The sequence below is a fragment of the Triticum aestivum genome, chromosome 1B (genome assembly GCF_018294505.1).
Source record: "Triticum aestivum cultivar Chinese Spring chromosome 1B, IWGSC CS RefSeq v2.1, whole genome shotgun sequence".
NCBI lineage: Eukaryota > Viridiplantae > Streptophyta > Magnoliopsida > Poales > Poaceae > Triticum > Triticum aestivum.
The window spans coordinates 100,477,636-100,487,937 of record NC_057795.1 but is presented as its reverse complement, the minus strand read 5'-3'; the positions used below and the strand labels follow the sequence as shown (position 1 = coordinate 100,487,937).

Here is a 10,302-nt window from a genome sequence, read left to right as displayed (position 1 = left end):
TGGATGCATGACTTCATTTCGGTTGATTTCATTCATGAGAAACTGGAGATGAATCTTGAAGCTCATCAAGTTTCAAAAGCAACGACTAGTTTACCTTTTAGCCGCCATGTGTGGCTCTCTATTTTAACTTTATTTGTATTCCCGAGCGTATTAAAAGAAACGAGACATAGGCTTGACCGGAGGCAGCCGTTCTGTCGTTGGACCAGGCCTGAATCCAAACAGACTGCCATTTCTGAACCAGGCCGGAGTGAGGGAGCCCATTTTACCCGTTTTCCATTTGGTATAGCTGAGACTCTTCTCAGTCGCGCTCGCGCCACTCCTACTCCACCGGCACGAACACGAAGGCCGTGCCCGCCCCATGGCTCGCCTCTGCTTCACCACGCCCATGCCGCACCTCCGCCGCCGCTACTCCTCCTTCACCTCGCCTCCTTCACGCCGCTGGGACCCCCGACCCGCCTTTGCCGCAGCCACGGAGCGCGTCCGCGCCGGGACGCTCAGCCCTGAAGACGCACACCACCTGTTCGACGAATTGCTACTGCAGGCCAACCCCGTCCCCGAGCGCTCCCTCAACGGCTTCCTTGCCGCGCTCGCCCGTGCTCCGTCCTCCGCTACTCTCAGAGATGGACCCTCCCTTGCTCTCGCCCTCTTCAACCGTGTCTGCCGAGAAGAAGCAGGACCGCCGGTGGCGCCGCCCACAGTCCGCACCTACAACATCCTCATGGACAGCTGCTGCCGTGCACGCCGCCCGGACCTAGGCCTTGCCTTCTTCGGCCGCTTCCTGAGGGCGGGCCTCAAGGTAAACCTGATTGTCGCCAGCACCCTACTCAAGTGCCTCTGCCATGCAAGACGGACAGATGAGGCTGTCAACATGCTGCTTCATAGGATGTCCGAGTTCGGTTGTGTGCCTGATGCCATCTCATACTCCATAGTACTTAAGGGCTTATGTGACAATAGCAGGAGCCAGCAAGCGCTCGATCTGCTCCAGATGGTAAGGAAAGGAGGTGCCTGCTCCCTCAGTGTGGTGGCATATAGCATAATCATACATGGCTTCTTTAAGGAAGGGGAAGTAAGCAAGGCATGCAATCTGTTCCATGAAATGATGCAGCAAGGGGTTGTACCAGATGTGGTCACATATAGCTCCATTATTGATGCGCTGTGCAAGGTCAGGGCAATGGACAAGGCAAAGTTGGTCCTTCAGCAGATGGTTAATAATGGTGTTCGACCAAATATGTATACTTGGAACTCATTCATGTACTCCCTGTGCAAGCATGGAAGAAGCAAAGAAGCTGCAGAATTTTTTAACTCCATGACCGCCAAGGGCCTCAAACCTGATATTGTCGCGTACTCTACTCTTCTTCACGGGTATGCTACCGAAGGATGCCTCACCGATATGATTAATTTCTTTAATTCAATGGAACGCAATGGTATTGTAGCCAACTGCAAAGTTTTCACCATATTAATTGATGGATATGCTAAATGTGGAATGACAGATGAAGCTATGCTCATCTTTACCAAAATGCAAGAACAAGGAGTAAGTCCTAATGTATTCACCTATGCAATTGTAACAGCTGCACTTTGCAGAATGGGCAGGCTGTCTGATGCAATGGAAAAACTAAATGAGATGATTGCAATGGGCTTACAACCGAACAAGGTTGTTTATCACTCTCTAATTCAGGTCTTTTGTACACATGGTGATTTGGTGAAAGCAAAGGCCTTGGTTTCTGAAATGATGAACAAAGGTATTCCTCGTCCAAACATTGTGTTCTTCAACTCAGTAATAAACAGTCTATGCAAGGAAGGAAGAGTTACAGATGCACACGATATCTTCGACTTGGCTATAAACATTGGTGAGAGGCCTGACGTTATTACATTTAATTCACTGATTGACGGATATTGTTTAGCCGGGAAGATGGATAAAGCATTCGGAGTACTTGATGCCATGGTTTCATCTGGCATTGAGCCCAATGTTGTCACATACAATACACTTGTTGGTGGCTATTCTAGAAATGGAAGGATTGATGATGGGTTGACCCTATTCAGAGAAATGATGCATATCAAAATTAAACCTACAACTGCAACATATGGCGCCATACTTCATGGGTTGTTTCGTGCTGGCAGAACTTTTTCTGCGAAGAAAATGTTCAATGAGATGATTGAAAGTGGAACAACAGTGAACATTTCCATATATGCTATAATTCTTGGAGGACTTTGTAGAAACAATTGCGTTGATGAAGCAATCGTCTTGTTCGAGAAATTAGGTGCAATGAATGTGAAGTTGGATGTTGGAATATTCAATACCATGATTAATGCAATGTACGCGGTTAAGGGAAGAGAAGAAGCTGAGGATTTGTTTGCTGCAATATCAGCCAATGGGTTGGTACCTAATGCTTCTTCTTACGGTGTTATGATAACAAATCTTCTAAGAGAAGGATTAGTGGAAGAAGCTGACAATATGTTTTCATCAATGGACAAGAGTGGTTGTGCTCCTAGCTCTCGTCTGTTAAATAATATCATCAGAATGTTATTGGAAAAAGGTGAGATATCTAAGGCTGGAAATTATATGTCTAAAGTTGATGGAAAGAATATCTCACTTGAAGCTTCAACTACTTCACTGCTGCTGTCTCTCTTTTCAAGGGAAGGCAAATATCGGGAGCAAATAAAATTGCTCCCTGCCAAGTATCAATTTTTTGATGGATCCAGCCATAGTTGAGTAGTTAATACATTGTATATGAGCAGAACTCCTCAGAAGGTACAGTTTCAGCCAAGAAGGCAAATGACACAATGAGGATTCTTTTTCTGTATGAAGATTCCTCTTCTTTCTTGAGAGGACTGTATGAGGATGGTTTGGGGCCACAACAGAGAACCTAGGAATTGGTAAAGAAGATTGGAATGATAGATACCTGTGGTTGCTGGTCTACTTTGAAAATCAAAGGCTAACACTTTTGAGTATTTTATTTTTAAGGAAAATATGTGTAAGAGAATAAGTAGATGGAAGTAGAAAAGTCTCTCTAAAGCAGGAAAGAAAACCTTGGTGAAAGCGGTGGCGCAAGCAATGTCTGACTTACACCATGCCATGTTTTTGATCTAATAAAAAGCTTTTGTGATCAGCTTAGCACTATGATAGAAACGTACTGGGGGTGCCAGCAAGAGCATGAGCATTAAATTTTTTGGCTTAGTTGGCGAAAAATGTCAAGGCTAAAAGGAAGTGGATGCCTTGGCTTCTGTCTCTCCAGCTCTTCAACTTTACCATGCTAGCTAGACAAGGATGGCGGTTACTGCAGGCAACAGAGTTTCCTATGGGTGTTCCTTTCCAAAACACACATGTTCTACATGGAGACTCAACCTAGGGTATATGTCGTACAGCTGGCTAAGTATTCTGAAAGGTTTAAAGCTTCTCAAGATAGGGATTAGTTGGACGGTTGGAGATGGACAAACAGTAAGCATATGGCATGATTCATGATTGCTGAGACAAGACACAATATATTGTGTTGAAAATCGAATTTTGCATGCATTGGAGCCTTCTAAACTTTCAGAATATATATGAAGGGTATATCATGGACGCAAGTTACATACAGTTTTCTTATGCAAGAACATATGCAGAAATTACAGGACGTGGAGCTCATCTCAAACGTATGCACCACAAGTTGTATTTGATTTCCATTCACTGAAATCAAAGAGGTCAGCTTCTGAACTAAAGCATAAAGTGGCAACGAGGAGTTGGTTGCTGATCAACCCCAGCCTGGCACCACCTTACAGGATGCCTCCTTGACTCCAATCCCTGCTACATTTGTGTCTCTTCTTTTTGTCTGCAAGATTGCCCGGAGCTTCATACTATGGCCAGTTTAGAAGGTCACAGGGTGAGGATGCACAATATCTAATATTGCAAGTGAGATTTATTTGCCAGCTTCCAAATAGGTCATAAGATCCTACTATACCACTCAAAGAAAGAATTTATTCCCAGATTAAAGGCAGAGTCAATTACCTCCAGATAAACCTAGCAAGGCGCAGGAGAAGAATTGGTCTCCCAGATATTTCTGGCATAACCACAAGGAATAGGACCTTTTCCTGCCACCTGCTTCATCTGGACCAAGACATTCTCTGAATAAGCTTATCTATGATGGCAATCAACAGGAAGATCTTCTCAACAATCCTCCTGATGACACTCTTCTCTCCACACTGAAGAAATTAAGTCGATATGTGGTGGTAAGCATGCTGGAGTCTAGCTGAATTCGCACTGCATTGCTAGAATTTTGTTCCTTTTTGCCTGTCTTTAGTTGATCTATCATCTGTTAACTAAATGCCACTCCTCTGCAGACTAAACCTCACCAAGGTCGATGTAGATTGGCACAGGATGCTTAAGCTGAATGAGCAGCTTCTTGTTGGTGTCCTCCATGGCCACCCTTCACTTGAATTTCAGAGGAAAAGCATGTCAGAGAGACAAGATTTACCATTGATTAAATGTTGTGACCACTAGCTGTCAGGTAATATGTTGTTTATCCTATCTGTTTTGATTTGGCTAGGTGGATGCATGTGCCCTCCTACGATTTAAAAGAAGGAAGGTGCATGGTCTATATAGATTGTAGCCCTTGCATTTAAAGGAAAATTAGGCATCGGTGCAGATTTTTGGTAGACACTCAATAAGAATAAAAATTGCAACCACAGCTAGCTGAAACTCTCCAGCACTTCTAGGTTCATGAGCTTGACGATTAGCTCTTTGACTCTTTTCATCGGCATCCAAGAAGTGCATGTAGTTCTCTCTTCCAACAAACTTACATCTGGGCCCCATTCACATGTAACCGGAGTGGTCGTTACAGCTATATGCCAACCCCCAACATACACACTCTGAGAATTGATTTTGATTTCACATTGCATAAGTGACTTTAACCTCCGAATAGTCACTCTTAAGAAAAGTTCTTCATTGTGGCCGGTTAAGTCAACGAATCAGGACTATACAATGAACAACACCTATGACTAAGATCAATAATATAATGTTGTGCCTCGGTAGTATGGAGATGGCATGGAATTATCATCCTTGTACTGGCTCAAGAACGTTTTTATTTCTAATAATTGACTAGATGATTGAAAGAATATTACTAGATTTACCAAAAAATAGCTCCATACTTGCTGATGATTACTCCCTCTAGTCCTAAATGTAGTGCGCATAAAATTTCTTAGAAGTCAAACATTGTTTAGTTTTACCAGGTTTAGTGAGAAAATTATCAACAACAATAATACCAAAATTTCTTTGAATATGCTTATTGATGTACTCCTCTATAAAGAAGTATAAGAGCGTTTAGATCACTAAAGCAGTGAACTAAACGCTCTTATATTTCTTTATAGAGGGAGTATCTCATGATATTTATTTAATATTATAGATGTAGATATTTTCCTCTATAAATGTAGTCAAAGTAGGGGGGGGGGGTGACTTTTGAAATTTCCTATGCGCACTACATTTAGGAATAGAGGGAGTATTAGTATTCCCCAATAGGCAGTAAAGTGTGCCCTTGAGTAGCTCCTTTCATGCTTGATTATGATTATTAATTTTGCCCATTTGGCACTAAGGTATGCCATTGGGTAGATAGAGGAACTGCGAGAAAAATAAAACATAATTAGGAACTGCAAGAAAAAATCCACACTTTTTTGCACCCATTCATCATACTGGGAGTGTAGATTTAATGGATGGTTATGGTAAACTGTGTTCTTTCTGTAAAAGTACGTGCTTATTGTCCCAACATAACTTGTGCCTTTACTGGGAGTGTAGATAAAAAACATTCATCATTGCAGCTGGATTATCTCCATTTACTCTTGCCTGTGAATTTTGATCAGAAACCTGGACTCTGTTGTTGCATGCTTACTTTTAACACTGGTTATTACTTTACCTATTTGCCTTCCTAAGTGTCCAGTCGACTCGTTAGCATTAACCTGTATTTCTGCAATTAAGATGGACTGGATGTTATGTGGTACTAAACGCGTCATCTGCCTAACAGTAATTTATGATAGCAGGTTGTTTTAGTCCACTTCAGGTATTTTGGAGACTCACATCTAACGGAGGAAGCAGAGAGAAGTTTTCCGTACATTATGTTAATTAAGTTTTGTTGAATCGTAATAGAGCTTCCATATAATGTAGAAGCACCTTAACTAGTCCTGAAACTTAGGAGTGATTTACAAGCTTTGGCTGTTGAAAAAAACTTCTCCGTGGAATTTTATGGAAGGCGAGATGTGGTCGGCCAGTCGTGTGGAATATGTTGTCAAATTATTGTTACTTTTTTTTCTGAAAGGCGAGATGTGGTCGGCCAATCATGTGAATATGTTGCCAAACTATTGTTCCCTTTTTTCTTTTCCCTTTTGGAGTGGTAGTTAACAATAATCAAGGCACCTTCCCACTACATTTATCTGGTGACAGATCAAATGTGACGAGACGGGGGAGATAAGGTGGAATAAAGCAGTATAAGATGGGGTACTACTATAGTAAAAAGAACCATGTTGATGGCGAGTTATTTCGAAATTGTGAAGGTACTGATGCTCCATATTTGGAAAAGTGAACATAGAACAATTGTGTTGATTCCACAGGAATAATACAATCTTATTTTGCTCCTTTTCAGATTATTGTGCCCCAATGCCTATTGATCGATCACGCATGGCAGCCTTGGTGCCACCATGCATGTGGTGGGATCGATTGAGCATGCACGGGAGCGCCTTAGCAGTCCCGGCCGACGAGCGAGAGGAGGAAGGTTCGGTAGTTCCCTGACGTCTCGGAGTGGATGGCTTCAGCCAGCGACCCCTTGTACTTGTTATGGTACTCTGCCTTGATGTACTTCATGTCGACCTCGGTCCTCGTCACCGCCGCCCGTATGAGCGCCGCGTTGCTGGTGCCCAGGCCTTTCATCGCCTTGTGTAGGACCTTGGCAAAGTACTTCGCCGGAGTGTCGGCGCACCTGAGGATGGTCAGCAGCCCGAACTGGAAGTTCCCTGTCGTCTCACTCTTCACGGCCTGCAAATTCGGTGAGCATCAATGCCTTTATTTATTTATTTTCTAGGTCTGATTTGCTCATGGAAGAAAGATGAGAGGAGTTTCAAGCAAGTTGGAGATAAACACCACCTTCTCCAGGGACCGGGCGTACATGTGCTGGTAAGCGTTGGCCACGGACACCAGGTGCGCCCAGGTGCGTTCGCTGAAGATGCGGATGAAGGCCCGCTCATCGGTGCCCGCCCTCTTCTCGTGATACAGGTCCCTTGCGTCGTCTGTCACCGCCGAAGGATCAACTTCCGGGCCTTCGTTGCGCGGGACTCCCAGGTACGCAAGCAAAAGCTGCATTGATCAGCATCCGAATAATTGAGTTACAGTGACGGTAGATTCAAACGCAAAAACAGATCAAGAAAAGGCACGTATGTGATGATGATGGAAACAACAAACAAAAGACTAACCTTCTGATGATCACCGTAGGTGCGTTCGGTGATGTCATGCTCAAGGTAGCAACCGAACCTCGCGCGGTAGGTTTGCTTCATGATCTGCAGCTGCAACGGCGTCCTGGAGCAGATTACCTCCGTGGCGGCTGTCAGGTCGGTGATGTCGCCGTTGAGGGCCTGGTTGAGTATGGTCGTGTCACGCCCCACGGGTCGAGGACCCAAAGCAGCATAGCGTTCTGCAGCCACAGCCAGGCAGGTTCGTTTTGGGAGCAGTACTCCACTCAGTTTTAAGACGCAGAATATGTGTATGTATCCATAGCTAGGATGTGTATACTTTCTCCGTTCCTAAATATAAGTCTTTGTAGAGAATCTCTACAAAGACTTAACGGAGGGAGTAGATATGAAAAAAATGTATTGTGGTTCTTTTTGCATGCCTTGTGGTTTCCACTCAGCTCGGTTGCTAGGCGATGGTAGAGATCCTGATGGTATATGGCTTTGTACTCGTGCAGGATGGAACAGTTCATCGTTCGTTGCATCTATCTGTGTACGTACGTACCTTTGAAGGCCTTGTGGAGAGCGACGGCGTCATCGCGCGGAGGCATGAGCACCGGAGGCACGCTCAGGCTCGCCATCGCTCTACCGCCTGCCTGGACGATGGTTTCCGTTCTTTCTGTGAGAGTGAGACTGTGTCTGTGCTGATGCTGCGTACGGGGGGGAGCTTTTTAAAGAGGGAGACGCGAAGCTTTTCCCTCAGATGCTAGATTCGGGTTCTCTTTGGAAATTACTACATCTTACAGCCTTACAGGGATGAGAAGCACAGCCCACTCATTTACTCTGAATTTTTTGAGACGGCATTGTAATATGGGTCAAACTGTGACCACATATTTAACTAGCAAAATTTTAATGCATGTCATCAAAAAATTATATTGTTGAATTTGTATTTGAATGTAATTTCTAATGCATTTTTTTGCTATATACTGTATAACTTATATTTTATTAGTTAAATATGACCAAATTATGACCTAAAATACAAGGGGGACTAGTATACCCGGACGAAGTAGTAAATGGTTATTTTCCTTCGGATCAATGCAAATGTTTTTCTTTGACTCCTCGGCCATGTCTTCTATGTAAAGGAAGGACTCCACTACAAATATGATGTCAATTTTTTTATCATGGCAAACCAAACGTTTTGTAAGGCAAATTATATTCTCCAAGGATGGCAAGTTTAGTTGTGAGCATGGTAAATCAGTCTCAGCTTAATTTTTTTTATCAAAAAGTTACCGTGCTTGAAAACTAAAATTGCCGTCATTACACCAATGTAAAGGAAAAGGTTTAGATTCAGCCGGACGATTTCTCAATCGCGTAAACCTCCTCTCCCGCATGACACGTGCCGCGTGGGGCCCGGCACGGCTCTCCCCCAACCTTATCTTATCCCATGAAGGCCGTCCACACAATCCTCTCGAGCAGTTTCTTCTTCCTCCCTTTGCTCTGTTCGTTTTCTCCATCTCCACTCGCCGCACCTCACCACCACCGCCGTTCAACCTGTCTCCGACCACCCACTGCAAGGATCTCCTGCCGCTACTCCCGTTGTTGCACAACCCACTTCGGCAGCAACACCATTGCTGCAACACTGGAGGGACCGCACGCTGCTGCATCCATCGTCCTCGCCGTCGTCGGCAACAGATGCTTGAAAGCAACCTCGGCGGCGACGCCTGCTGCAACACAACTCAGGCGAGGGGTGTTGCGATGAAAAAGCAGCTCGGTGTCCGTGGAGCTGCAGTGCAGCATGGCGGCACCAACAGTGTGGTGACGGGCCGCATCAGCTGGTGAAGCAGAAAGGGCTCACCGGAGTTGCCATGAAGCATCGGCGGAGCCGTCGGGGTTGCAGTGAAGCGCGCGTGGTGGCAATGAAGCGCCGCCGGAGTTTCAATGAAGCGTCGTGGGGGCCATTGAAGCTTTGCTGGCGCTACAATGGAGCGTGGAGCTGCTATGTCGGGCTTCCATGGGAGCTGCTCGAAAATCACTAGTGGTGTTGCACTGCAACACGTCGGAACTCATTCGTGGCCTCCCTTTGCAACCATGGAAGAAGCAAGGAAGCTGCGGAGATTGCCCATCAGATGATTGAAAGTGGAACAACAGTGAGCATTTCAACATACGGTACAAATTCTAGGAGAACTTTGTAGGAATAATTGCACTGAGGAAGCAATCGTACTGTTCCACAAATTAGGTGCAACGGATGTGAAGTTCGATATTACAATATTCAATACCATGATTGATGCAATGTACAAGGTTCGAAGAAGAAAAGAAGCTAACATTTTGTTTGCTGCAATATCTGCCAATGGATTGGTACCTAATGCTTCTACTTACACAATAATTGTCAGGACCCCGACTCGATGCCACATAGGTCTAGCATGTAACACCTCATATCACTTTGCGGCCTCACGCACGGTATTCCCACGGGTGTCGCCTTACCTTTACCCGGGACCGTTTGCGCCTTTTGGCTCACGTATATGATAGTGTCGCTAGCATCCATATGATAAAGAGCCCGGGCTGACATGACTAGTCGTAAACCCAAAGTGGCACAGACTTACAGGGACAGGCATCCATGACCCAGCTTCGAACGTGTCGGTCATCAGCAAATGGGTCCGGGCTGTAGCACTGGGCTAGCAGGACTCCGGTAAACCGGGCTGTAGCGGGCTAACAGGACTCCGGTACTCAAAGCGTGACATTTCCCCGAAGGGACAGACACAGGAACGAAGAAGGACACATGCCGGCCAGCCTAAGTGTTCCGGAGCAGTAGCAAGCTACCATGGCTCAGTGAAACACTAGGAGACATTTCCCGGTAAGAGAGGCTACTAAAGATAAACAACTAGATGGTCAGATCCCACACATACC

The 10,302-nt window shown here is 45.0% G+C and overlaps 2 protein-coding genes across 2 annotated transcripts; one reads left to right on the top strand and one right to left on the bottom strand.

Moving 5' to 3' along the window:
- Positions 1-292: 292 nt before the first annotated feature.
- LOC123110201 (protein Rf1, mitochondrial) lies at positions 293-6,124 on the top strand. Its single transcript, XM_044530678.1, has 3 exons — positions 293-4,203; positions 4,315-4,481; positions 6,004-6,124. Exon 1 carries the CDS (start codon positions 359-361, stop codon positions 2,708-2,710), a length of 2,352 nt encoding a protein of 783 aa, XP_044386613.1. The 5' UTR covers positions 293-358; the 3' UTR covers positions 2,711-4,203; positions 4,315-4,481; positions 6,004-6,124.
- Positions 6,125-6,360: 236 nt separating this feature from the next.
- LOC123110209 (annexin D5) lies at positions 6,361-8,175 on the bottom strand. The gene is made up of 4 exons (XM_044530687.1): positions 7,964-8,175; positions 7,426-7,643; positions 7,100-7,309; positions 6,361-6,991 (listed from the first exon to the last, which is right to left on the bottom strand). Exons 1-4 carry the CDS (start codon positions 8,037-8,039, stop codon positions 6,698-6,700), a joined length of 798 nt encoding a protein of 265 aa, XP_044386622.1. The 5' UTR covers positions 8,040-8,175; the 3' UTR covers positions 6,361-6,697.
- Positions 8,176-10,302: the final 2,127 nt, after the last annotated feature.

Bases quoted from the DNA above. Each gene is read 5' to 3' on its own strand.
- LOC123110209 (XM_044530687.1), bottom strand. From the start codon at position 8,039: ATGGCGAGCCTGAGCGTGCCTCCGGTGCTCATGCCTCCGCGCGATGAC. The intron at 7,644-7,963 runs GTACGTACGTAC...CTGTGGCTGCAG, and splicing joins TCTCCACAAGGCCTTCAAAG to AACGCTATGCTGCTTTGGGT. The intron at 6,992-7,099 runs GTGGTGTTTATC...CCGAATTTGCAG, and splicing joins ACGCCCGGTCCCTGGAGAAG to GCCGTGAAGAGTGAGACGAC.
- LOC123110201 (XM_044530678.1), top strand. From the start codon at position 359: ATGGCTCGCCTCTGCTTCACCACGCCCATGCCGCACCTCCGCCGCCGC.